Source organism: Colletotrichum lupini, chromosome 1, assembly GCF_023278565.1.
Source record: "Colletotrichum lupini chromosome 1, complete sequence".
NCBI classification, from domain to species: domain Eukaryota; kingdom Fungi; phylum Ascomycota; class Sordariomycetes; order Glomerellales; family Glomerellaceae; genus Colletotrichum; species Colletotrichum lupini.
This window is the reverse complement of record NC_064672.1, coordinates 4,724,326-4,749,692: the sequence shown is the minus strand read 5'-3', so window position 1 is coordinate 4,749,692 and position 25,367 is coordinate 4,724,326. Positions and strand designations below refer to the sequence as shown.

Below are 25,367 nucleotides of genomic sequence, written 5' to 3'. Positions count from 1 at the left end.
ATCACCAGAATTACTACCACGACGGCATCCAGGATTTACAGTGAGGAAGGATCAGGTCTTGGAGAATTAGGCTTCGCCTTTGTGATGCCTACTCTGACCGGGGGTATTACTCGCGACACCACCATCCTACGCCTTACATTAGACCAAGGGTGTCGTCAACAAAAGCCGCCGGGGGTTTGTGTATAAGAGGGTTGTCAACCCGAGAGTCGATAATCTGACCACGAAAATCACTTGTTATATATGGGACGGCATGCTTTTCCGTCCACACTGAGCAGTTTCTGGAGTAGAAAAAAAAAGGGAGACGGGAGGGACCGGGACAGCATGGCAAGAAGAAAAGAAAAAGGGGCGGCACCAAAAAGCGATTTTTTGTTTGCTCATGATACCACGATTGACCGAGAGGATTAAGGCGACGGTGGCGAGATTTTCGCCCTTATTTTTAGTACGCCCGGAACAGAGAATTGACTGCATAGCGAAAAAGGAATGAATACAGAGCAGGGTTTTACTGCAAGGCTTGATAGTTGCTACTTTGAGTGACTTGACTTCACCTTGTGACTAAAGGCTAGATGAACTCGAAAGCTAGGCTTCTCGTAAGTCTGGGTTGAAGAGACTTGAGAATCCTGACTTGAAGCTTTAAATGTGTTGAGACTGTAGTCAGAGAACCCAATGGTGACATTCATGTAAACATCATTGGACGTTCGAATAACGGGCAAATGTTTGATAAAATATTTCGTGACAGCATCAGGCAAAAGATGACTCCAGATATTACAATAAAAAATGAACCCAACGCCGTCCCAAGATGCTCTCTTTATGCAGACTCTCCCATGCTCTGGATCATATCAACCGTTCCATTCGCAACACCCACAAACGCAGCCGCCGGCTTCGCTTTCCCCTCGACCCTGTCCTCGGGCCGTCCATACCCGCCACCACCAGGCGACATGATCACAATGCGATCGCCCGCCTCCATCATGGCCGTGTTCTTCCCGCCGAGGTTGACGACGCGCCCGCTCTTCTTAACCCACACATTACGGCCCCGCTGCCCGTCCTCGCCGCCCGCCATACCGTACGGCGCAAACGCCCGCCTCTCGCTGAGGATGCTGACCTTGATCGGGATATTAAACTCGATATCGCGGATGATGCCGTCGCCTCCCGTGTGAGCTCCTTTCCCGCCGCTTCCCTCGCGCAGGCAGAATTGCCGGAGGATGACGGGGTACCGCCGCTCAAGCGACTCCGGGTCCGTGATGCGCGTGTTGGTCATGTTGGAGTGCACGCCGCTGACGCCATCCCAGCTCGGTCCGCCGCCCGCGCCGCCGCAGATGGTCTCGTAGTACCCGAACCCGGTCTCCGGGTCATCCGTGCCGAAGGTCAAGTTGTTCATGCACCCCTGGCTGGCCGCGGCCGCGCCGAACGCCTTGAAGATGACGTCGACGACGCGCTGCGAAGTCAGGACATTGCCGGCGCACACGGCGGCGTGCTCTGTGGGCTTCAGCAGCGAGGCCTCGGGGACCCGGACGTCGATGGGCCGGATGGCGCCCTGGTTGAGCGGGATCTCGGCGTCGACCATGCAGCGGAGGGCGAAGATGATGGACGAGTTGCAGATCGCGATGGGCGCGTTCCAGTTGCCGTAGGCTTCGGGGCCGGTGCCGTGGAAGTCGAAGACGGCGCCGCCGGTGGTGGGGTCGATTGTGACCTTGAGCTGGATCGGGGTGCCGTCGTCCATGTAGTCGATTGCTTCGAGGGGTTTGCCTGCCGTGCGCTTGTGGATCGTCTTGAGCATGTCGCTGACGGCGCGCTCGGCTGCGCCTTGGATCTCTTCCACTGTTTGGGGTGTCAGTATGGGAAGTCTTAAAGCTGTGGTTGAAGAGAAGTGACTTGCTGTAGAACTGAACGACGTCGAGACCGTAGTCCTCAATCAGGGCGTGGATCAGCTGGCTCCCGCGGTGGTTCGCCGCCGCCTGCGCCTTGATGTCGGAGATGTTGTCGCGGAGGCACCTGGTGCCGGAGCAGCCGGGCGAGTGCGCCGGCGCCATGAGCAGGTCGGTGAGCTCCTTCTCCTTGAAGACGCCGCCCTCGACGACCTTGAAAGCCTTGATGACGGCGCCCTCCTCCCACAGCTCCTTGGAGTTGGGGGGCATGGAGCCGGGGAGGATGCCGCCGACGTCGGCGTGGTGGCCTCGGGAGGCGGTCCAGAAGATGATCTTGCTGCCTTCGGCGTTGAAGACGGGCGTGATCACTGTGAGGTCGGGGAGATGGGTGCCGCCGCAGACTGGTGCGTTGGAGAGGATGACGTCTCCTGGCTTGAGGTTGTCGCCCCAGTGGTCGATTTGCCACTTCACAGCAAAGGCCATACTTCCGATCTAAATCATGTTAGTCTTCCCATTTACCATCACCTGGGGTGTCTTCCAGGAACTTACCATGGCAGGGACGTGAGGGGCGTTAGCCACAAGCCCGCCATCAGGCGAAAACACGGTACACGAGAAATCTAACCTCTCCTTGATGTTAGTGCTCACGCTCGTCTTCTGCAGCGCGCGACCGGCCTGCTCCGCGACGCCCATGAACCGATGGCCAAAGATGGACAGCTGGATCGGGTCAATCGTCGTCGTGGAGATGGTCTCCTTTGTCCCGACCGCGACGTCAATCACCACCGTCTCGGAGAGTACCGTCGCCGCGGCGTCGGGGATCACCACAATCGTCTGCTTGTCGTCCATGATGAGTGCCGGGCCAGCGATCTTGGTATGCGGCGTCAGGCCCGCCAGTCCGTACACGGGCGTCTCGGACCAGCCCAAACCCTTGAAGTAGACCTGCTTTGTCGTCTTGGCGGGCGGCGCGGCCGTCGCCTCCGCGGAAGCAAGCTCTTTGGGCCAAGGGACGGGGAGCTGCACCGTCGTCTTGCCGATGGCGCGGACGCGGTAGTCGTCGATAATAACATCGCGGCCGACGGGCAGGAACCCAAACTGCTTCTGGTGAGCGTCCTTGAAGGCCTCGAGGTATCCCCCACCGGGCGCCGCCGCCGTCTCCTGGATCATGAGCGGGGTATCGCTGCCCTGGAAGCGCATGTTGAGGTATCGCTCGCTCACGATGCGTTCCTCGGGGATACGCTGCATGAGGAGGACGTCTCCCGCTCTCTCGACGAGCTTGTCGAGCTCCGAGGCGAAGGTGGCGAGGTTGGCCTCGGTGTAGGTCAGGGCGCAGGGGCTGCGCTCCTCGCTGACGACGTCGGCGAGGGCCATGCCGTAGGCGGAGAGGACGGAGGAGTACTTGTGGACGAGGACGCGGGATATGCCGAGCGTCTTTGCAATGTCGCAGGCGTGCTGGCCGCCGGCACCGCCGAAGGAGGCGAGGTTGTGCAGGCCTGCGTCGTAGCCTTTTGCTTCGGTGAGGGTGCGGATGGGGCGGCACATGGACTCGTTGGCGACGTCGAGGAAGCTGCGTGACTTTGTCAGTCCAGGGGCGGCAAATGAGACCCGGTATCATAGTGTCACTTACCCAGCTGCGGCTTGCTCCACGGTCAGGGTGGTGCCTTCGTCCTTGTTGATGCTCGCCGTGAGCTCCTCAAAGAGACGTCTGCTGGCGTCGACATCCAGGGCCAAGTCTTCGTTGGGACCGAAGATCTTGGGGAAGAACTCGGGCCTCACGCGGCCGAGGACGACGTTGGCGTCGGTGACGGTCAGGGGACCGCCTTTCCTGTAGCAGGCCGGGCCGGGATGAGCGGAGGCACTTTCGGGTCCGACCTTGAACATGCCGCTCTGCCAGCTGAGGATGCTGCCGCCGCCCGCCGCGACGGTGTTGATGTCCAGCTGCGGAGTCTGGACCATGACACCGGCCGTCGTGGTCTCGAAGACTTGCTCGAGCTCGCCGGCGTATCTAGGGCAATGTGTCAGTATCGCCTTCACGAAGTGATTCTCAATCCGCCATACCTTGAAACATCAGTACTCGTGCCGCCCATATCAAATCCAATAACCGGTGTCTTATCCGCGTCGTCATAGCACGTTCTCGCATAGCCGACGACACCGCCAGCAGGCCCAGAGAGAATGGCCCTCAAACCAGACAGACCAGAAAACTCGACCAAGCCGCCATCGCTCTGCATGAACTCGCAGCGGCACCCGCTGTTGGCGAGGTCCTCGAAGCCGGACTCGAAGCCAGCAATATAGCGCTTGATCTCAGGGGTAAGGTAGGCGTCGGCGGTGGAGGAGTTACCGCGGGGCACGATCTTGACGACGGGGGAGAGCTCGGCGCTCGGGGAGATATGGGTGAAGCCGATGTCGGCGGCGAGCTGGGCGATGGCCGCCTCGTGGTCGCGGAAGGTGTAGCTGTGCATGAGGCAGACGGCGATGGAGCGGTAGCCTTCGTCGTAGGCTTCTTGTAGGGCCTTTCTGGATGCCTCGATGTCTGTAAATGTGGGCATATATTAGTTTGTGCTCGCCTTGCGAGGGAGATTGTTCAAGAGATGACCACGAACCGAGAGGCTCGAGGACCCGGACTGCTTCACCGGTGACGCCGGTGACGAGCGCGGGGTCTGAAGAGACATCGATAGTTTCGGGCTTGTTGTTTTCTGACCATGCGTCCAGTGTCACGCGTTCTGGGATTTCGATGACTTTTGAGTATAGTACGTCGGGCTTGCGAATGGCGAGGTCGAAGAGTTTCGGCCTTGACTGGTTGCCGATGTGTAGGAGATCCTGAAAGTCGATTGTCAGTCTAAAGTCCCCAGGGTTCTGTTCTTGAATATTGGTCTTACCTTGAGGCCCTTCGTCACAGCAAACACTGTGCGTTCTCCTTTCCTCTCGAGGAGGGCGTTTGTGGCTACTGTAGTTCCCATTTTGATAGACTCTGTGTACCACTGTCAGCGGACGCGCCACTAGCCCGGCGAAGTCATCCTTCACGTACCAACACCTCGTAGAGAAATCTTCTTTCCCTTGGGATATTCCTTTCCTGTCGCTTTCTCCAGGACTCTTCTAATCGCTTCGACCGGGGCATCGGGGTAGTTGCTGGGGTCGACTGAAAGCAATTTGACGAGGATATCATCTTGGCCGGGGACAGATGCGACACACTGAGACGTTAGTACTTCATCACCTCAGGCCCTTTCCAAATGACCGAGACTCACATCGGTGAAGGTGCCACCGCGGTCGATGGAAATCCTGATTCCCCCCACAGGGCCCGGAAGTGAACCCATGATGATTAGTGCTCTGAGTTTATAATGGTGTTATTGAATGTGAAAAGAAAGTACCTGAAAGTATGAACTTCAGATTCTCAGAGATGTCAAGGGTTTCGTGAAGATGGACGGAATGGAAATGAGTACTATCGGATTGAGATGAAATTCAGTGAAGCTGGAATTCGCGATGATTATACAAGTTCCCACGAAGGTCGCGGGCAACTACTCGATAAGCCCAAAACGGCAATCACCCGAAGCCTTCCCCCACAAAATTTCATCGCCGGAGCTCCCCTCGGCAGGTGTCTTCGGAGAGAAAGCCAGAGAGTCGTTGACTTGAATTTAGTTATCCCCGTCCTACGTTGGTCGCGGATGCTCCACTTGGTGCGTTTCCATAGTCAAGATGGAAAAGTACGGATAGAAGGACGAAGTGGAGGCGGAGTGAGTAAAGGAGGGATGGAGAGCTCCTTTGTCATCTGCCATTTGGGGATCCGATAAGCGATGAGATGCGGGCGAGAATCCCCCTTCTGCCCCTCAGCGTCCCCCGCGGAGAGATGATTGACGGGCGGCGGGGTCGGTGGTTCGGCTTATCAGCTTCGGGAGGGGCAGCCGAAGGGCGGAGCTCCGCTCTGAGGGCGGCGGCGTCACTGCTGTAAGTACCTTCGGTATGTGTTAGGTAGCATTATCCTTGGTCTTATTGGTCTGAGTGATCGTCGGCATTGTGATTTCGGTGCATTTCATTCAGAGAAACTCGACCACACAGCGATTTCGGACGTTGAAATGAGATTATTCTTTAACAGTGTAATGTGATCATTATGAGCTATGCTAATTCCATTACATCATGGCTAATACACGATCATTGCACACTCCGAACCGTCTCATCAAGAGCCTTTGCAAAGTACTCTACATTCTTCTCATTTAAACCCGCAATTGAAATTCGTGATGTGTCGGCCATGTAGACGTGGTATTTCTCTGTAAACCGAACATTAGTATCTCGCGAAATAGACCGATACTTTCTGTAAGAGGGAACGACAAACCTTCAAGGTGCTGAACCTGCGCCTTAGTGATACCCGTGTACCCAAACATGCCGCTCTGCTTCACGATATGCGACCAATCACCCGGCGTCTGCAGCCGACTAAGCTCGTCATACACCTTCTTCCGCATGGCGCGGATGCGGCCCGACATGGTAATAAGGTCCTTTGCCCACTGCTCCTTGAAATCCGGCGTGCCCAGCACCGCCGCCGCGATGCGGGCGCCGTACGCAGGCGGATTCGACACCGTCGCCCTCTGCACGTTCTCCAGAATCGAGTTGACCGTCTTCGTCCTCTCCGCCGTGTCGGCCACAAACGTGACGGCGCCAACGCGCTCGCCGTACAGACCCATGTTCTTGGCAAACGACATGCACACGGCGGCTTCGAGGCCGAGCTCGTCGACGAAATAGCGAATCGCCCAGGCGTCGTCGTCGACGGAGCCCGAGTTGAAGCCGAGGTAGGCCGAGTCGAAGACGGGGAAGATTCGCCTCTCGACGATGGCTGAGGCGATCTGCTTCCACTGCTCCTGCGAGGGGTCGCAGCCCGTGGGGTTGTGTGCGCAGGCGTGCAGGATGACGGCCGAGGTAGACGGTTCGGCGCTCTTCAAGGTCGAGATGTAGCCGTCAAAGTCGAAGGCGCGGTCTTTGTAGTAGGGCAGGTGCTTCACCTCGAAGCCGAGGGAGGCGAAGAGGAGTTCGTGGTTGGACCACGTCGGGTCGGTGATGTAGATTGTCTTGATGTGTGCGGCGGCCTTCTTCAGGGCGAGGCCGGCGAGGAGGAGGGCGCCTGTTCCGGAGAGCGATTGGCATGATGCGACCTGTGAAGCTGGTCAGTTTATGGTGAAATGGGTAGCTTGATGCAAGCACTTACACGGTTCTCTGCGAATGCCTTTGTGGGGCTGAAAACGAGCTTGACGGCTTCATCGCGGAAGGGCTTGAATCCCGCGATGGGAAGATACTCATGCCCAGGCTCTCCAAGGGATGCTTCTGCCAGTCTCACAGATGGCAAGATCCACGGTTGACCGTTCTCATCGCGATAGGTGCCTTGACCGAGGTTGACCTTGTTCGGATCCGTGTCAGCGACGTAGCGCCTGGTGACATCGAAGATGGCGTCGGGCGGGATGAACTCTGCTTGCTCGAAAGCTGACGTTTGCTGCTTGACTGAACCCATTGTTGGCTAGTTGTTGGAATCGATGTGAAAATGCGAATAAGTGAAGCTACGATTCTCTCGTCGAGAGACGAAGAAGTCGCGACGGCGAGGTATGAGTAGTAGACCAGGGATCTCGGGACCCCAGCCGACTCGGAGTTGGAACCCGGTCAAGGGTCCGGCACCGGCGTGAGTCGAGCTCGGATGAGGGGCCCGCGGGGTCGCAGTCCACTTTGATGGAGTGCTCCATCTTGAGATTATCAAATGCTCCGAAACTTACGGGTCAATACCGAAGCATGTCATTTCGGCGGAGGGACGATATGGGGGTGAATGGGCCAAATAAGAGTAGCTAGCGATCCCTCCCATGAGGGAATTCGTAGGTGTTATGGATTGGTATTGTTGAGATTATCTTATTTCACTGCATACAATACCTCAGATCAGACAAAATGGCCCCTCATGCACCCCCTCGCGGCATCTACGCCCCCGTCGTGGCCTTCTTCCACGAAGACGAGACTCTCGATATTGAAGCTCTAAGGACGCACATTACGCGGCTCGCTAAGTCGGGCGTGGCCGGCCTGGTCATCCAGGGATCCAACGGAGAGGCGCCGCATCTGCTCCACTCGGAGAGACAGCAGGTCATCGCAACGGCGGCCGAGGTGCTCAAGCAACACGGGAAGCCCGAGGCCGTCATCATTGCCGGCTGCGGCGCGCAGAGCACACGGGAAACCATCCAGCTCTGCACCGAAGCCAAGGAGTCGGGGGCAGACTACGCTCTCGTCCTTTCGCCGAGTTACTGGAGTGAGTTTTCTTGGGCCACTAAGCTGTCAAAGATGAACATCCGGATGTGTAGATTACTGACCCGCTTTGTGAATAATTATAGCCGGTGCGATGCAAAAGCCCGTGATCCAAAAGTTCTTTGACGACGTCGCAACGGCATCGCCCATCCCCATCCTCCTATACAACTTCCCCGCCGTGACATCGGGCATCGACCTCGACTCAGACCTCATCGCCGACCTGGCGGCCTCGAACCCTAAAGTCGTGGGCTGCAAGCTCACCTGCGGCAACCTCGGCAAGCTGCACCGCGTAGCACACGACGAGCGCGTCCCTCAGCCTTTCGCCGCGTTCGCGGGCAAGTCGGACTTTTTCCTGCACGGGCTCGTGGCGGGCTCCAACGGCGTCATCGCGGCGGCTGCCAACTTCACGCCCAAGTTGCACGTCAAGCTGCTGGAGCTGTACGATGCCGGCAAGCTCAAGGAGGCGACCGAGTTGCAGACGAAGCTGAGCCGGGCGGACTGGGTGCTGGTGCAGCTGGGCGTTGCCGGGTTGAAGGCTGCGCTGGACAGGTACTTCGGGTATGGTGGTGGACGGAGCAGGCGGCCGCTTGGCCTCGTTGCGAGCGCAAAGTTTGAGGGAGAAAAGGATGCGATGCTCAAAGACTTGGTTGACTTGGAGAGTTCGCTGTAAACCTCTTGGGACACTGGGATGATGTAGATAAGATATAGATAAGATATAGGTAGATAAGATACCTACCTAATACCACCTTGATGATACCTAAGATAAGACATCGTGGATCACAGCTGGCGAAAGCGGGAAGCGCAGCTGCGACCAGCTGCCCGACCACCAGCTGTGTTCTCAGTCCTCTTCTTCGTCTTCAGTTCACTGTGCACACTTCTTCCGTCCTCATCTTGACTACCTGACTTGCCTTACGTACCCGCACTCCGTTTGCTCCTCGAAGCCACTGGCTTCACCGCAGATCTCGACTCGATCCGTTCTTTGCTGGATGTCTGAGATTCGAACTTTTAGCCCACGACGCCCGGCTGGACTAAGGTGCCTCGAGAGACTTTAAGCTTACTGGACCATCTCCAAAGAGTTCCTTATCCGTCCCTTGTCGACGAGGCATGTGAACACTTTGGTGTAAGCCCATTGGACAGACTTGACCGGGGGTGGCTGATAGCACGAACTGATGCTGGAAGCTAAACAGCACTCCTACTGCCCCATCGCCTGCTCCCAGCCACCCCAGATACCTTCTTCATCTTCATCTTTCCAGACTAAGCAGAACGGATCGTTGATGTGGACTGTTCTAGTTTCTCGCGGCATCTAGACCCAGGTTGTCGGGTCATACGCATACTCTTCTGCCCCAGTCTCGACTGCCTTGGCTACCTTATGTTGGTTGGCAAATTACAGATCATCGTCTAGAAACCCAAGACATGTCGCGTAAGAGCAATGAACGAGCAAGGCAATCATGTCAGACAGTCTCAATCCAGCCCAATTCCCCCGCCTGATCGTCGCTACCGCACGTTAAAAACGGCCGCTGCAACCAGCTTCTTCTGGCCGATGCAGCCGATTGCGGCATCCCATCGCGCCCTCTCGCCTTTTCTCTTCCAAGCGTCAAATGCATGAGTGGCTTGCTCCATCATTGGCCGGAGCTATCGAGGATAGCTGATAACGTAGCTTGGAGCTCAATCGCGCCATGCAGTCACCCCGCACCTTGGCCTCTTGAGTTCGGCTCTCCGTTCACAACTCTCTCAGTCTCTCACCTTATCACCTCGACTGCCTCCAACTTCCTTCACCTCTCCCTGATTTGGACAACTCACTTGGCTCGGCCTAGGTAGTTGAAAGTCAGCTATGTGCCGCCATCTCCACTCTGCTAGCATGCAGACATTGTAGATCCTTGCTGCGCTTTCCACGCCATCCCGCGTCGGCCCCATCCGTCACCACCGCCATCGTCGACCACCCATCTGTTGGAGTCGCAACGGTAGCCAAGAAAGACAATGCCGCCCGTCTGCCATGTCCGGCCTTGTACCCTGACTCGTTCTGTCGCTCTGGGCCTCAAGCACGTCATGTACTGCCTACATTACCCCTCCGAGACAAGCGTCTTGGGGGAAGGAAGGAAGGAAAGACACTCGATGGCTTATCGAGGCGACATGCGGTGAGAAGCTGTCACTCATGTTCCCCTCTGAGGTGAAGATGGTGTAAGCCCAGCTAGCTTCCCGCCGCCGCCTTGCTGCATGCGAGCCTTGCATGCTCCGGTCCTTCCAAGCTCTCCTCTGCCTCTAGACTGGTGGTCTGGTCATGTTCTTTTAAGCCGAGCTCTCCCCTCCTTCCTCTGTACCGAGCGGCCGTTCGTCTGTATCGGATTGATCTCTCCGTTGCCTCGAGCTTTCTGTTGCCTGTGTAAGCCCGTACTGCAAGTTCAATCACCCAAATCTTGCAACCGTATGACACACAACCCAGGCTTCTCGCCCGTCATGTCTACCCTATCCCTGATTATCCTCATTGGGACCCTGATCGCAGCGACCTCGGCCGCGCCCTCGACTCCTTCAGTATGGGCGTCCGTCGCAATGATCATGCACGGTGAGCGCACGCCGGTGCGCAGCGGGCTCCAAGATACCCTGACTCCTTTGGGTGCTCAGGAGATGTACGCCCAGGGAAATGCCTTTAGAAGTCGCTACCTGGCCAGCGGAACACCCACAAACACCTCCGAGGGTCGCATCACGACCCGCGCCGCGATCAAGGGAATTGCGCGCAACGTGTATGAGCATGAGCAGCTCTCGATCCTCTCTCTCCCCGATGCCCACATCGCAGCCGGCGCTGCTGCCTTCATGCAGGGCCTCTACCCGCCCATCACGCAGGCCTTTGCGGCCGATACTGGCGGGACGAACATCTCGTACTCGACAATCTCTGGAAACACCACGCAGTATCCCCTGGGCGGTTACCAATATCCTATCATTGAGACGCTGGGGCTGTCTGACGATAGGTCGATTGAGTAAGTTCCATTAACCATAGTATGCCCCTTGAGACTGAACTGACTTGCCATCGTAAAGTGTTCGGGGCAACACGGAATGCCCGCAGTGGAAGATCTCGACAACGTATGTCATGCAGCTCGACCCGTACATGCAGGCCCTCGAGCAAGCCTCCCGCCCCGGTTACACATCCCTCTTCAGCACGCCGCCACTAAACGACGGCGACATCTCCCTCGCACATGTGAACTTTTGGAACGCCTACGACATCTACGACTACGTCCGCTACCGCTACTCCCACGAGCAGGCCGTCTACGACGGTCTCCAAGACGTGTACGCCCAGCGCATCGAGTTCCTCGAAATGTACGCCCGCCTCCAGCAGCTCAACATGACCTCCAACCAAGCCGTCTCGAGCCTCCAAAAGGGAGACATGATCCGCACCATCGCCGGCCGGACCTTTGCGCGCAGAGTCGTCGACGCCCTCGAGGCCAACGGCAATTTCGCCGGCTACTCCAACAAGCTGACCCTCCTCTTCAGCTCCCAGGAGCCCTTCCTCTCCTTCTTCTCCCTCGCAGGGCTCCAGAAGCCGAACCAGACGCTCTCCACGACGCCCTTCTGGAGCCTCCCCGAAAACGGTGCCGCCATGGTCTTCGAGCTCGTCGGCGACCAGCCCAACGAGCCAGACACCTACCCGACCGAGGAGAACCTCTACGTCCGCTTCCTCTACCGCGAGAACGCCGAGCCGGGCACCCCCTTCTTGGAGTATCCCCTCTTCGGCCTCGCCGAGGGCGACACCCGCGTGACGTACAGCTACTTCAAGCAGGAGATGGCCAAGTTCGGCATCGACACTGCGACGTGGTGCAGCATCTGCGGCTCGATCCAGTCGTTCTGCGACTGGCAGACCACGAAGACGACGCCGACCGTCGGCGAGGCCATTCGCTCGGCCGTGCAGAAGCCCGTTGTCGCGGGTATCATTGGCGCCATCATCGTCCTCGCTGTGTTGGGGCTGGTTGTTGTCTCGGCGGCTGTTCTCGGCGGTTTCCGGATTCATCGTGCCGGAGGCGGAGCAGGAGGAAAGGACGGCAATGGCCGGATTGCCGGGCTCGGAGGCTTCAAGGCCGCGGAGAAGATGGCTAGCGACCCGGACCTGGCTGTCTCTGGGCGCGGAGTGCGACACGAGCGCCAGGGGAGCTGGGAGCTGCGTGACGGAAGGGAGGTATCGGGAGCCGAGGGGCAGACGGGTATTGCTGTGGACAAGAGTGCGTCGACGTTCCAGGCGAAGCCTATTGATGATGATGCCATTAGCGTCATGGGGGCTTCGCCAGTGAAGCCCAGAGAGAGCGTCTGATTGAAGGATACAGCAGACAGGTTGGTTATGGCGGATGATGGGATATGGACTCTCTTCTGGCTTTCGTTTATGATACCCTGTTTTGATACCCTTCCTCACGGTCATTTGCTGGAACATTTTGGCATGGATACAGGTTTCCTCTTTCCCTGTGGTCTAGGGCATCGTCCATACATATACTCATCTTTTGATTCAAATTTTACTACTTTTGTAACATGGCAACACGTGAAGAGTGAGAGGTGTACGCTACATGGATCAACAATACACGGAGACACCCACAGTGTTGCGTACAGTGTCATATCCACGAAAGAAACTGTAAAGACAACCCCACCGCAGTGACCTTCCATTCAAACCCCGCCATCACCGCCAAAACGCCAATTCCTCTCAACGCGACGCGCGACCTCTTCCTCAACCCTCCAAAGACACCGAGCCACCAACAAACGACATGTCGTCACATCAGCGGACCTTTTCCCACTCGCAATCCCAATCGGGAACGAGGGAAAAGACCTACTTTGAGCAGCAGCGCGAAGAACTCATTGGCGAAATCGCAATGGTAAAGCCCTCCCCCGGTCGGCCTCTCGTTCGCCGAAGCGACGAGCATCAACAAAAACAAACAACAGGAGAATGCTGACGGGGAAATCCAGAACTTTGAGCAAGTCCTCGCCAACATCAATAAGCTGAACCGTTCGCTTGAGGCAGTCATTACGGTAAGCAGCCTTCCTCTCTCTCCTTTACGAATACGCCGGCCGTCAAGAGATTCGAGCACTAATTCGGGGCGGTCGACGCCACATCACAGGTCGGAAACGAGTTCTCCTCCGTCGAGGCGCTGTGGTCGCAGTTCGAAAACGTAATGGCGAAAGAACCCGAGGAAAACAAGCAGGGCGATACCGAGGAGGGCAGCGATGGCGAGACGAAGAACGAGCAGAGATCATGATACCCACCAGCAACGAAATACCTATTTTTTTATGAATGATGATGTTATTTCTACACGCGCAGCATTACGATGCCAATTTCTACACTGCCGGGCTCATCTCATCAAAAGGTACTCAGCCGTCGTCACCCCGCGATAAGAAGCACCCAAACGCCCAGTCGCCTTAACCTTCTTAACACCCTTGCGCCTGCTCTCCCCGTCCGGCTTCTTCGCAAGCTCACCCAGCCCAGCCACCAAATCGCCATAATCCGAATCTCGAAGCTTCTCCAACCTCTCAGCGACGTCGAGACACCTATTCCCACCCTCTCGCAGCGCTGCAACCCGTCTCTGCAAATCGGCGCTGAGATCTCCGTGCTTCACCAGGAACAACGACTCGAGTGAAGCCGCCATGATCTCCAAGCGGACCTCGTCCCTCTCGTTTCCGGGGCTCCTCGCGTCGCGGTCGTCTTCAATGTGCTGGAGCTGCTCAACAAGATTACCAAGATCGTCTTCCACGGGGTTATGTGCGTAGTCTTCCGTCTCCGACGGCAGCGTCGCCAGCTGCTCCGTCTCAAATCGCATCTCGACGACGGTGGCCTCTCGCTCAGTTGTCGTAGTCGTAGCCGCATTATCAACAATACCGCCCCCGTGTCCATCAGGAACCAGCCCGCTACTGCTGCTGTCGCCGCTCACAGCAGACATCCGCGCCTCAACCCCCTCCAACTGATCCCTCAGAATCCCCTCCCGCCACCCAAGCACCTTCCACCTCACCCTCTCCCATTCAAACCCATCTCTCGCCTCAGCAACAACCTGACTCAACCTCTCCCCATCCTCACCCAGACCGTCCGCCCTCCCACAAAGCCCAGCAAACGCATCAGCGGCCCTCAGATGCGTCATACCAACAGTCCCGCACGTCTCCTGCACAACGCAGACATGCCTCCTAAGCAGATCCCTCTTCTTCCGCCCTGTACACGGGAACCACCTCTCCAGCCCCGTCTTCTCGGCAGCGCGCTGCGCCAAACTCGCGAGAAGCTGCTCGACATCACCCGCAGCGCCTCGGCACTCCTTCTCCGAGTTTACATAAGGCTCTCTGCGCACCTCATCTTCCAGCGCAGCGAGCGCGTCGTTGAGTTTAGCAACCCGCGCGTAAAGGCTTGCGACGTCGACGGATGATAGCAGCTCGGGTTCGGAATGTTCGGGATGTAGGCTTAAATCTGGGCTCGGGCTTCGATCTGAGATTGGGTTTGGGTTTGGGTTTGGGTCGCCAACGACGTTGCTCTCGGTTCGGACCCGTGTGGTGGGTCGCCCGTCGTTGGTGCGATGCGCGAGATCACCTTCTCGCGGGAGATCGGCGATCAGAACCTGGCGTGCCTGGGCAGAAGAGTCCATGGTGCGTAACGATCGGCTGGTGTCAATTTATTGCAAACCGGTTGACTCGAGGAATTTTTCAGGATTTGGGGTTTTGGGTTTGGTAGTCGGATTGATGAAAAGTGCATCCCATTCTAGAGAATCCCATTCATATCAGTCTCTCATCGGACCTTTCTCCGATGCCTCGTTTGGACTGCATCTCAACTTGATCTTGCTGGCTGAATTGATTCTCAAGAACTACTGAACCACGGCACTGGGAAACTCAAAATTCTGCGCAGTTTTCGTAGGTAGTTTCGCCAGATTTGGCGATATTGGTTTACCCATTCACTCACTTCATCTCATACATCACATTCAGGGCACAACGTAACAATTGATTTGATGCTTTTAACATTTCATGTTTCCTATCCCTCAGGAATGCCCTATCAAGACAGAAAACCCCATGCTGCTACAGGAGAGGAAAAAGAGAAAGCAAAATAAGAAAATAAGAAAAATTACCCCTCAAGGTCCAAGAGGTTACCTGATGGTTACAGAAAAAAACTGATCAAAGTCTCCCCTGTACCCGCTCCGTTTGTGTGTGTGTGTGTGTTTGTTTGGCGTAAAAAATAAAGGGTATGGATGAGTCTAGAGACTCGGATGAGAAAACCACTCACTTTCCCTCCCACTCCCTTTGTTTCGTTTCCCACTTATATACCATTCGTTCTTCTTCATCAAACAACATGAAGAAAATCTCTCTCAACATCCCTGGTGGAGGGAAAACTTCGTCTCCGGTCTAGAGTTCATCCAGCCCTAGAGCAGGAGACGCCCCCCTTCGCTAATGGTGGCGCATGCTTTCTCCAGATCGTAATAGTAGCAGGTCGTGACGAGATCATGCAGATAAAACAAAAAGTCATTCATTACGCCCTCCGCCGGTGTCCAATGCCTCTTCCTTACAACCCTGAGGTCCTCAGTGGGAATCTCACAGGATCTTGCAATTCCTCTTCTTCTTCTTCTTAAGAGCGACGCCATGGAAACCTGCGCTGCTTCCAGGCGGACCACTGGGTGTTGACGGGGAGGCGGCAGCTTGGGCTTCCTGATTTTTCCGATCATTGGCGACGACCGTCAGGATGGCCTGTTCAAAGATCTCGTCCACGCCAGTCATCTCCTTGCTGCTGCACTCTACGTACTGGGCGCCCATCTTGCGAGCAACAGCGCGGCCTTTCTCCTGGGTCACGGGCGTGAGGCCCTGTGTCTTGAGCATGTCGATGCACGTTTTCTTGAAGCGGAGATCGGACTTGAGGCCCACGAGGACCAGAGGAGTGTAGGGGCAGAAGTGGAGGACTTCGGGATACCACTGGTAGGAGAGGAAATTAGCATTAGTGTCAAATGGCGTTGCCCCAAAAAAGGAGGGGCATGTTATCTGAGGGGCGGTGGTTAAATTACCTTGTCCATGACGTTCTCAAGCGAGTTTGGGCAGTCAATCGCAAAACACACAAAGATCAAGTCGGTCTCGGGGTAAGAGAGCGGTCGCAGTCGGTCGTATTCCTCCTGGCCGGCCGTGTCCCATAGCGCCAATTCCACCGTCTTGCCGGACGGTGGGTGCGTTGGGTAGGTGATGTAGTTCTCGAACACGGTGGGGACGTATTTCTGTTGTCGCCAGAGTCAGCATTGTTTTGGCTCATTTCGCTCCCCAGCAACACGCAAATGACGAAAATGTTGCGCTCGAAAGGAGTTGGTTATTTTTTCTGCTTGAATGCTTACCTCTGGAAAGTAGCCTTGGCTGTAACTGATGAGGAGACATGTCTTGCCGCAGCCGCCGTCGCCGACGACGACAATCTTCTTGGAATAGGCAGGACCTTCGGTGACGTGGGTTGCGGCGCTCTCGCGGCCTGTTGAAGAGCTCATTGTGGTGCTGACGGTGCCGTCGCTACTCCTAAGGCGCGTGTTGCGGCGGGAAGTGGCCGGGCGGCCGTCGTCGTACTTTTCGCTAATGTTCTGAGACGAGTTGTGGTATGAGTTGCGGTATTGGTATGAGGACGCCATAATGCGGCAGGCTCGAGCTGTGTTTGAGGTGCTGTGATGCGATGACGAGGGAGGTCGATTCGCAGCGTGGCCCCTCGTGCGTGTTTGCGAGATGGGTTGATGTGATGATGGGTAAGATAGATACCGGGGGCCGGTGCGTGCGCTCGTCTGGGGGTGGAAGGGGGGTTGTTGGGGAGACTTGAGTGGTTTGTGCTTTTATGCGATGTTTCCCGGGTTGTGTGTATGCTGCTTGTTTCTTGTTGCGATGGAGGAATACTGCCGATACTGATATCGCCGCTTCTCCTCAAACGAGCCTCCTCGCTTCGTGTTCAGCTACTTGCCGTGTTCAGTCGAATGCCGTTGAGATATGGTTAAGTGCGAGGCATGCAATACGGGGAAGAGACGTTGGCACGTTGCGGCGTTTTGAAGTTGAGGAATGTTGGAAAGGTGCTTGGTCTGGCTTGGGATGGTGTATTGTATGGGGGTGGGTTTGTGTGCGAGGTGGATGGGCGGGTTGTGCTGTGTTCTTGAGGAGAAGGAGCGGGAGCAAGGAGGGCAATTGTAAACAAGTCGACGGGGCAACCAGCCACTTCTTGCCGGGGTGATGACGGCAGGCGCCAGAGGAGCCACAACGACAACGCAAAAGTGGAGCCGACGAAAGTGCGCTAAGGCGGATCAATCGAACCCCTGGCTGTGGCCTGGCCAAGGAAGGTCCCCCCCTGCAGTCTGAAAGCGGACAGCTCCCGTCAGAGTTTTTCCGGTGCTCTTTCCTTCACCGGCAGGACTACGGGACGAGAGAGAGGTGGCCCAAGCTCCAACCCCACCACCGCCTCCCTCAAAATCGCGACGTGAATTTTTCAGTCTTTCGCTTCCGTCTGCAACGAACGCGTCGTCGACCTTCATCGAAGGCTCATATTTCGCCACGAGCATCACCGCCGTGACTTGCGAAGCAATCAGAGACACGGATACTCCGACACACGGAAGCCACCATTCCAACTTCTAGCAGTCTGTCTATCTGCTCAGCCCTCAGAAGACGGAACACGCAGCATATCTCACCCGTCCGCAATCATGGATCCCAACGGCACAACCGACAGCAAGTACGTGACTCTGGTCTCGAGTGATGGCTACGAGTTTGTCGTCTTGCGGGACGCCGCCATGATCAGCCCTGCCATCAAAGGCATGTTGGACACGCGCAACAACTTCCGTGAGGCTGCTCTGGGTCGCTGCGTCTTTGAAGAGATCAGGTAAGCCAGCACAACCCAGCGCTCTCACTGCCACCTCTCTTTCCCTACGGCTGTTGCGATGATGAACTCCGATTTAATCGATGAGTTTCACTGACAGACCACCGCTCCAACGGCTGGTCTGCTTGATTGCCCAACTACACTTGATCTGAAACAAGCAACATTCTTTCTTTTTCCTCACACTACTTGTTTCCCAGCCACTTCACAAGGCTAATCCTCATTCCTTTTCGTTTCCCTTTCGTCCAAAAAGTTCTGGAAACGTCTGACCGTCTTCTCTCTCGGCAGTGGCGTTGTGCTTGAGAAAGTCTGCGAGTATTTCCAATACTGGTACCGCTACCGCGAGCGGGAGGACGTTCCTGACATGGACATTCCTGTCGAGCTGTGCCTGGAACTGCTGGTCGCAGCCGACTTCCTGGGTCTGGACAGTAAGACATCCCCAACCTCCTCTGATCCCAGAGCGACGGCGTCTGTCTCACGGGAACCACCCAGCCGTTCTGACACGTTTCTCACAGAGCAAAATACCGGCACTGTCTGAATGACGCTTAATGACCATTTGCATTTTGGCTTCATTGTTCATGACGGAGTTTGGGGCGTTGAGCGTTCAGGGTGGTACTACCAGACACGATACCATTGCTATGACACTATGACGAAATCCCATGCCAAGAAAGGCATGTGTTCTGTTCTTTGCCATGATCTCTCGATGATGACCCACGCTGTCACCCCACATGTGAAAAAACCAACCCCCATCTTAGCATATGCGTTCCTCCCCTCACTCTTCCGTGGGTTGAACGTCTATTAAAGATGGAAGAAGAACTATATTCCACTCACTCTGCTCGACTCAACTTTCTACCATTGAGATCTACGCTTTTTCTGTTGGGATACAGATCAACCATAGTAAACACACACAAATTCACACTTATAGCTGAATAAACCAAATTCTTTAATCTTGGATGAATGCTCCTCATATGGTGTGAAGCCTTCTGTTGGATTGTTCTCAGAGATACCTTGCAACCCTTAGACAGCTCTAGGCAAAAGCTCACAACTGTGACTTTTTTGACCATAGAATTCGCCATGAAATGTTTGCATCCACTTTCAACAAAACTCAGTTCCAACCTCTGCCTCTGCCACGGCCCCTACCCCGGCCCCTACCACCACGTCCACCGCCGCGCCCACCACCACCACCTCTATGAAAGCCCCGACCACCACCGCCACGGTGTCCCCTGAACTCCGCAGCCGGCGGACCCCTCGCCTTCCTCTCCATCCTCTCCTCCTCGCTAGCATCCCACAGGTTCCCAACCTCCAAGAGCGCGCAGTAGGCCGACGTCTGCGGGTTGGTATACTCAAACGGCTGGTGCGGCACAGACTCGGGCTCGCCCTCTACATGCGGCGGCGCCGTGATCTCAAAGTTGAGCGGGACGTCAAGCTTGCCCTTCTGAACGATGTTCTCCTCAACCCAGCGGCGCTCGGCGTCGATGAGCGGCGCGTAGTGTGCCTCGCCCAGGTCCGGGCTCGGCTGCTGGTGGGCCGCTTCGTCGCCGATGACGAGCGTGGGGTGGAAGACGCGCGTGATGGCGAGCCATTCCGGGTCGTACTGCAGGCGGAAGGGTCGCGTCGGGGCCGGTTGGTCGGCGGGCAGGATGTTGTGGGGGCGGGCTTCAAGGAGCTGAAGGAAGTGGCGGCGCGGGAGACACTTGTCGAGGGCGAGGAAGTTGACCTGCTTGTTCGTGATTGTTGGCGGGACGGGCTGGCCCGGTGTTCTTTTCGGCTGGGGCTTGGGTTTGGCGAAGGAGGCGGGGAGTTGGGCGCGGATGTCTTCGGGGACGGAGGTTTTGGTGTTGGGAGCTTTTTCTGTTACTTCTTTGCTGGGCTGTGTTTGTGTAGGTGCGGTAGGCTGCTCGTCATCGTCATCGTCGTCGAGATCGATTTCGTTGGGGTTTGTTTGTGCTGGTGCCGAAACGGCGGGTGCGTCCGTGATCTCTTCGTCTCCGTCCAGGTCGATCTCGTCTGGATTATCCGGTGCTTGAACCGGCTCGTGTGCCGCAGCCGGGGCCGTAGCTGAGGCCGCAGCTCCCTCTGGTGCCTCCTTCGTAGTCGCCTCCTCATCCTTGTAAATCTTCAACGCCGCAAACTTACAGTGCAAATGCGCGGAGAACCAATACGGTGGCCTGAGCCGATCGCAGACATACTCCGCCGCAACGTTGCCCAGTGTGCCATCCATGGACTCCCTCTCGAAATCCGGCTTCATCCTCCACAGCGCCTTCTCGTCACCCCACCTCTCGATCGCCCGTGGCCAGTCGTGGCTGATGCCGACGTCAACCTGCTCCCTCAACAGTAGCAACTTTCTCACATCCACCTCCCTGATGTGATAGAAGCTCTTGATCTCGTCCGGGCCCATGGGCAGCCTCTCGTGGTGGCCCTTGCGATAGTCAAAGCCCTTCCAGATGCCGCTCATGCCCGCGATGCGCAGCGGGCCCAGGCGCAGGACGTTGGCGGCGCCGAGGTAGTAGATGTTGGGCGCGGCCCAGCCGCCGTAGAAGAGCTCCCACATGTGGCTGGCGGCCTCGTGGTTGCCGCCCGCGAAGACGGTCAGGTACGGCGCGGTGCGATGGCCGGCGTAGTACTCCCAGAAATCGCCGAGCTCGCGGTACTTTGCGGGGACGGACATGACCGTCAGGTCGGCGGCATTGCGGGCGGCTTGGAAGTCGCCGCCGATGATGAGGAGATCAACGCCGTCCCAGCCACGGGCCGTGCAGGAGGCCTCGACGGCAGCGTAGATGGCGTTGAGGGTGCCGTGGCCCTATCAGGATTTGTCAGTGGGAGAACATTTGCGTGTAAGATGTGTTCATTGCAAAGGCTTACGCATCCCTCAACGGCGATTCGGACGCCGTTGGTCTCAAATGTTTGTGTGGCCATTTTGGGTGGTCACTGGGGGTGTGGTTGTTGTAAGGCGGAGGTTGACTGAGGTTCGGCTGTACCCGCGAAATTTTCATAGCAGCATCAGGACACGAGATGATGCTAGATTGGACTTCATGAGCTTCAAAGCATTCACCAACCAAGTTTCCCGCAGCGATTTAATCGATAGTTTCTCATCTTGCCAGAGTGGTGGTTTTCTTTTCGAGACATATACACTGTAGCATCCTTCTTTTCACGACCTTCATCGCGATTTCAGTTCATCAAGCCAATTTGCTTTATGCATCTCAGGCGAAGGCACAGATCACATTACGCGGGTAAGATCGATGTACTCAACATCGATGAATTTAGCTGCCCATGGAAAGAAGAAGCTTCCACGCGCCAACAATAATTTCTCACATGATACCATTTAGTGAGAGCATTATGGTCCAAAGGCGTCGATTGCTCAGGTCTCGAATACACCCTGATTGATCTCATCTTGCCGACCCTTATCCGAAACCTCAACTTACCTCGTGATCTATCATCATTCTTAGCTTTGATTTGATGTCCACATACAGATGCAGCAGACGTCAGTCAAGCTATGAGGTAGGATATCGCCACATAAACCCAGAGCATACGCCTAAAGGTAGGCGTTTACACGGTGTTCGTTCGATCATATGAGGATCAAAGGTTGATCTCAGATGACCCGATGTGTTAGGTTCGATATGTGCCACGAAGACTCGAATGAGACCATCAGACTCTGATCAATAAACAGCTTGCGACAGGAGAAACAAAAGGAGGCCAGTGCTCCAAAAATCCCCCGGATTTTTTGGGTTGCATCGCCAGGCGGTCCCTTACAGTGGACCCGATGATTTTCCGACAGCCTCACACCACTGTAGCAACCTCAGGTGCACTGTGCCCGCCTAAAAATTGGCCCCAATTGAGAGAAGGACGAGCCTCACGCATCGCAGCCTCGACTCCCGCGCAAACTTCCCCCCATCTACACATTACATGGGCTGTATCTCACCCTCGAATCGCCCACCATGAGCGTATGCAACCCCCTTTTCCCCTTCAATTTCGACATTCTATAGGATGCAATAAGCTAACAAACCTTTTCTGCCTCGCAGTTCGTGCCCATTAACCCGCGGCCTATGCTGCAAGACCTGTACGTCCTCATCTACGTCCGCGAAACGCGCCTCTCCAATGCCAACGCCCTTCACGATCGCCAGGCATCCTCTTTCCTCGATAGACAAAGCTTGTTCAGCGTGCTAACATTTCATACTTGCGCAGTGTCAACCAGGACGTCGTCATCAGACTCAAGTGGGGCGAGACCGAATACAAGGGAAAGTTGGTCAGCATCGACAGCTACATGAACGTCCAGCTCAGCGGCGCCGAGGAGTACATTGACCAGAAGATGACGGGAGCTTTGGGCCAGGTTTTGATTCGGTACGCGACCATCATTCGACCGCACACGAACCACTTCCCCTCTCTTCCCATGTCACATACGATAACCCCCTCGAGACGAAGTTGTGTTGACTGACTGAACGCACTGACAGGTGTAACAACGTTCTCTGGATCCGCGGCGCGAAACAAGGCGAGAACGGCGACGTCAAGATGGACGGTTGAGCGGGAAGAGCATCCCTCCCACAACGAGCGGAAAGACCACGAGCGGAACAAACATCGACATAACCTGGGAAATCGCCCTCACGTACTTTGGTCTTGACTCAGAGAAAGGGCGGGCGGAAAGGGATATTGATTTTCACGATGAGCTTGGAGCAATCAAAACGAATCCACAAAAAGGCCGGCGATGGAACGGAGTTTGCAGTGTCCCCCCCAAGTCAGGTTGAATACCGCCAGGTCGCGCTGCGCAAGAAAGAACCATCTCTCTACTCCTTTCGCAGCAACTATAGAAGAAGAAGAAAAGGGGCGTACACCATTGTCGGCGCCTCCAGTGCCCCCTTTTGGTACCACCACTTTTTTTTCCGCAAATACTTACATAAGACAAGCAACCTTGCGACTACTGCAGAGATCCGACGACGCTACCTTGATGCGCTGTGTCTCGCTCACCCACGTGTACGCCTCGATGAGCCACTCGTACCACACCCGCGAATCATCCGTCTGGCGCCACATCGTGACCTCCAATTCAGTGTCGGCAGGGTAGTAGATCGGTTGCTGTGAATGTCAGTGAAATTTGTCCAAATTGCATGAGAAAATTGGGGCCTTTGTTTTTGCTCACCTTGATGGGGAAGAAGATGGGGAACCACGAGATCATGTCCTTGCTCTTGCGGTCAATCAGCTCGGGATGCGTGCTGATTTCCACCTTTTCTCTGTCGCCGGTCTGAGGCGCGTAGAGGACGGACTCAAAGTACCCGGCCAAACCGTGGATGACACCCCTTGTGGGGCATACGAACGTGAGATGGCAGAAGCGCGAGTTGTGGTCGTTGGCGCCAACAGCACCCGCCATGCTACCGCCTCCGCCGCCCATGACGCCGCCGGCGCGTCTCGTCTCGATCTGCTTGAGCGTGGCCTCGGAGACCGGGTGGGAGAACTCCCACGCCTGCTGGAAGCGCGGGTGACCGGGCACGCGCATGGCGGCGAAGTCAAGGGCGAAGAGGCGCACCACCCAGGGGGTGTCGAAGGCGTTGGGCTCCGTGGGGACCCTGGTGAGGAGGTCGGCGTGGATGCGCGGCGTCGCAATGGGGCTCATGTGCGCCGTGTAGGACTCGGGGATCGAGATGCCGCCGGGCGCCAGGACGTGCTGGACGCCGTCGAGGCACTCCGGCGAGAGCTCGTTGTCTGCGAAGGAGCCGAGCAGCTCGGATACCAGAATGTCCACCTTGCCGTAGACCGGGTTGTTTTCGGGGGTGCCCGAGACGAGGGGACCCTTCCAGGCGCGCATGTCTGTCTTGACGACGGTAACCTTGCCGCCCCAGATCATCTCGTTCTGTCTGAGGAGGTAGACGTATGCATTGGGGTTCTTCTCCACGGCCCAGACTTGGACAGGGACGCCGGTCGCCTCGCTGGCCTTAAGGGCTCTCGTCACGAGAGGACCGCGGCCGGAGCCGACGACGGCAATGACTACGGCGCCGTCCTTGGAAGAGGTAGCTCTACCCAGCTGGTGCCACTCTGCCAGAGCCTCCGTGCAAGCAGCCTCGTACTGGTTGTACTTGACCGGGTCACCCTCGAACACCTCATACGTGGCCGACTCCAGGTTGTCGGACAGAGGTTGCAGGGGCGACTGGAGCCAGTCCTGGAAGCTGGTGAGCGTGGTCTGCTCCAGGTAGGACAGCGGGCGCTGCTGCATCTCGAGCCACTTGAGGTACACCACGTAGGTGCGGAACGACTTGAGAGAGTCCGTGGCGAGAGTGGGAGTTTCGCCCAGGGGAGGGAAGTCTGCGGAGGTAGGGACCTGGTTTCCGAGACTGACGGCCTGGAGCTGTGCCTCTGCCGTCAGCGAGGCGGTATCCGGACCGACATCGCTAAGTAGCAGCCAGGGCGCGTTCTTGAGGCGCATGTAGTTGAAGATCATGTCCTGATGGGCCTTGGGCAGGGCGGGGTGTCCGGTCTTGTTCTTGGAGAATGCGTTCCCGTTGAGGGAGAGGAAGTGCAAGGGCTCGGCGAACCACTTCTCCTGGAGGGACTTTTCAGGCAGAGCTCTGGGAACGCGAATGGCTGTCGATGCTAGTCAGTGTCCATTTTTAGGATAACAGAATGAGAAAAAGATGTCTTACCAACATACAGGCGCATGCTGTATTCGCAGACTGAGCGGACAGTGTGCCAAGAGTCCCATGCGCTGTAGATGTCGATCTCCTTGCTGTTCTCGGGGTGAGGCACCTCTGACAAAGTCGACAGGAGCTCTACGCTCTCCTCCAGGCCCGGCTCCCGGTACATGGGGATGTGGATAATGAAGTTGAGGCGCGACGCAATGGTCATTGCCTCCTGCACAGCTCTGGCATATTGAGACAGACCCTGGTTTCCGCCATTCTTGGAGGCGTCTCTCCTGGGGCCGGGAATGATGATGCTCCGGACACCACAAAAGTTGGCGTAGGCAATCTCGAGATTCAGGACCTGTCGAGAAATGCTGGCCACAGCAGGATCGACCGAGGCCAAGTCGATCCAGGGACTGGCGTAGGCGATGTAAGTGGTGACAGCATGGCTGGGGAAGAGGGAGGTGTCCTTGGGGGTCAAAGGAGGCACCACGGCGTCCGCCAGTGAAGCGAGTCCCTTCTTCGCTTTGGCGAGATGCTGGGAAACAAGGTCCTTTACCCGTGTATGGAAGTGCTTGTTGGTGATGGGTGCCGTCACAAAGTTGACCTGGAGTCAAAGCTTAGTGAGTGACAATTGAAAATGAAAGAAATTTGGGTCTCAGAAATGGACTTACACCAGCGTTCAGAATCTGGCCATACTGAAGATCATCAAGAGGCTGATCCCTCTGAGAATCATGCTGACCAAGGCTGAAAACAGGCCGGATTTGGTTGAAGTTGCTGCCGTCCATGGTAGATATTGAGACTATTCAGGCTGTAGTGTCTTGTGTTGCCTAAAGAGGACTTGTGAAT

The 25,367-nt window shown here is 56.3% G+C and overlaps 11 protein-coding genes across 11 annotated transcripts, besides 1 other annotated feature; 5 read left to right on the top strand and 6 right to left on the bottom strand.

Moving 5' to 3' along the window:
- Nucleotides 1-805: 805 nt before the first annotated feature.
- CLUP02_01430 (hydantoinase B/oxoprolinase) lies at nt 806-5,167 on the bottom strand (the record flags this gene model as incomplete). Its single annotated transcript, XM_049280470.1, has 9 exons — nt 806-1,815; nt 1,898-2,354; nt 2,412-3,423; nt 3,484-3,861; nt 3,915-4,386; nt 4,457-4,673; nt 4,733-4,824; nt 4,882-5,044; nt 5,099-5,167. The coding sequence occupies 9 exons, from the start codon at nt 5,165-5,167 to the stop codon at nt 806-808; spliced, it is 3,870 nt and encodes a 1,289-aa protein (XP_049136427.1).
- An 832-nt stretch (nt 5,168-5,999) lies between these two features.
- Nucleotides 6,000-7,344, bottom strand: CLUP02_01429 (aminotransferase class I and II; the record flags this gene model as incomplete). Its single annotated transcript, XM_049280469.1, has 3 exons — nt 6,000-6,115; nt 6,181-6,991; nt 7,045-7,344. 3 exons carry the CDS (start codon nt 7,342-7,344, stop codon nt 6,000-6,002), a joined length of 1,227 nt encoding a protein of 408 aa, XP_049136426.1.
- Nucleotides 7,345-7,766: 422 nt separating this feature from the next.
- On the top strand, nt 7,767-8,784 carry CLUP02_01428 (uncharacterized protein; the record flags this gene model as incomplete). The annotated part of the gene is made up of 2 exons (XM_049280468.1): nt 7,767-8,118; nt 8,201-8,784. The coding sequence occupies 2 exons, from the start codon at nt 7,767-7,769 to the stop codon at nt 8,782-8,784; spliced, it is 936 nt and encodes a 311-aa protein (XP_049136425.1).
- A 1,754-nt stretch (nt 8,785-10,538) lies between these two features.
- Nucleotides 10,539-12,408, top strand: CLUP02_01427 (uncharacterized protein; the record flags this gene model as incomplete). The annotated part of the gene is made up of 2 exons (XM_049280467.1): nt 10,539-11,086; nt 11,145-12,408. 2 exons carry the CDS (start codon nt 10,539-10,541, stop codon nt 12,406-12,408), a joined length of 1,812 nt encoding a protein of 603 aa, XP_049136424.1.
- Nucleotides 12,409-12,850: 442 nt separating this feature from the next.
- On the top strand, nt 12,851-13,339 carry CLUP02_01426 (DASH complex subunit Dad1; the record flags this gene model as incomplete). Its single annotated transcript, XM_049280466.1, has 3 exons — nt 12,851-12,958; nt 13,026-13,112; nt 13,202-13,339. 3 exons carry the CDS (start codon nt 12,851-12,853, stop codon nt 13,337-13,339), a joined length of 333 nt encoding a protein of 110 aa, XP_049136423.1.
- Nucleotides 13,340-13,432: 93 nt separating this feature from the next.
- On the bottom strand, nt 13,433-14,704 carry CLUP02_01425 (uncharacterized protein; the record flags this gene model as incomplete). The annotated part of the gene is made up of 1 exon (XM_049280465.1): nt 13,433-14,704. One exon carries the CDS (start codon nt 14,702-14,704, stop codon nt 13,433-13,435), a length of 1,272 nt encoding a protein of 423 aa, XP_049136422.1.
- Nucleotides 14,705-15,638: 934 nt separating this feature from the next.
- On the bottom strand, nt 15,639-16,702 carry CLUP02_01424 (Ras family protein; the record flags this gene model as incomplete). The annotated part of the gene is made up of 3 exons (XM_049280464.1): nt 15,639-16,013; nt 16,103-16,306; nt 16,421-16,702. 3 exons carry the CDS (start codon nt 16,700-16,702, stop codon nt 15,639-15,641), a joined length of 861 nt encoding a protein of 286 aa, XP_049136421.1.
- A 104-nt stretch (nt 16,703-16,806) lies between these two features.
- Nucleotides 16,807-16,884: a sequence feature (Short protein (CLUP02_01423, UQC74771.1) was converted to a misc_feature.).
- An 865-nt stretch (nt 16,885-17,749) lies between these two features.
- On the top strand, nt 17,750-18,457 carry CLUP02_01422 (Skp1 family protein; the record flags this gene model as incomplete). Its single annotated transcript, XM_049280463.1, has 3 exons — nt 17,750-17,925; nt 18,208-18,347; nt 18,435-18,457. 3 exons carry the CDS (start codon nt 17,750-17,752, stop codon nt 18,455-18,457), a joined length of 339 nt encoding a protein of 112 aa, XP_049136420.1.
- A 567-nt stretch (nt 18,458-19,024) lies between these two features.
- CLUP02_01421 (lariat debranching enzyme domain-containing protein) lies at nt 19,025-20,835 on the bottom strand (the record flags this gene model as incomplete). The annotated part of the gene is made up of 2 exons (XM_049280462.1): nt 19,025-20,719; nt 20,782-20,835. 2 exons carry the CDS (start codon nt 20,833-20,835, stop codon nt 19,025-19,027), a joined length of 1,749 nt encoding a protein of 582 aa, XP_049136419.1.
- Nucleotides 20,836-21,854: 1,019 nt separating this feature from the next.
- On the top strand, nt 21,855-22,437 carry CLUP02_01420 (LSM domain-containing protein; the record flags this gene model as incomplete). Its single annotated transcript, XM_049280461.1, has 4 exons — nt 21,855-21,860; nt 21,939-21,976; nt 22,102-22,257; nt 22,368-22,437. 4 exons carry the CDS (start codon nt 21,855-21,857, stop codon nt 22,435-22,437), a joined length of 270 nt encoding a protein of 89 aa, XP_049136418.1.
- A 366-nt stretch (nt 22,438-22,803) lies between these two features.
- Nucleotides 22,804-25,306, bottom strand: CLUP02_01419 (PRMT5 arginine-N-methyltransferase; the record flags this gene model as incomplete). Its single annotated transcript, XM_049280460.1, has 4 exons — nt 22,804-22,983; nt 23,048-24,483; nt 24,543-25,125; nt 25,193-25,306. 4 exons carry the CDS (start codon nt 25,304-25,306, stop codon nt 22,804-22,806), a joined length of 2,313 nt encoding a protein of 770 aa, XP_049136417.1.
- Between the last annotated feature and the right edge of the window lie 61 nt (nt 25,307-25,367).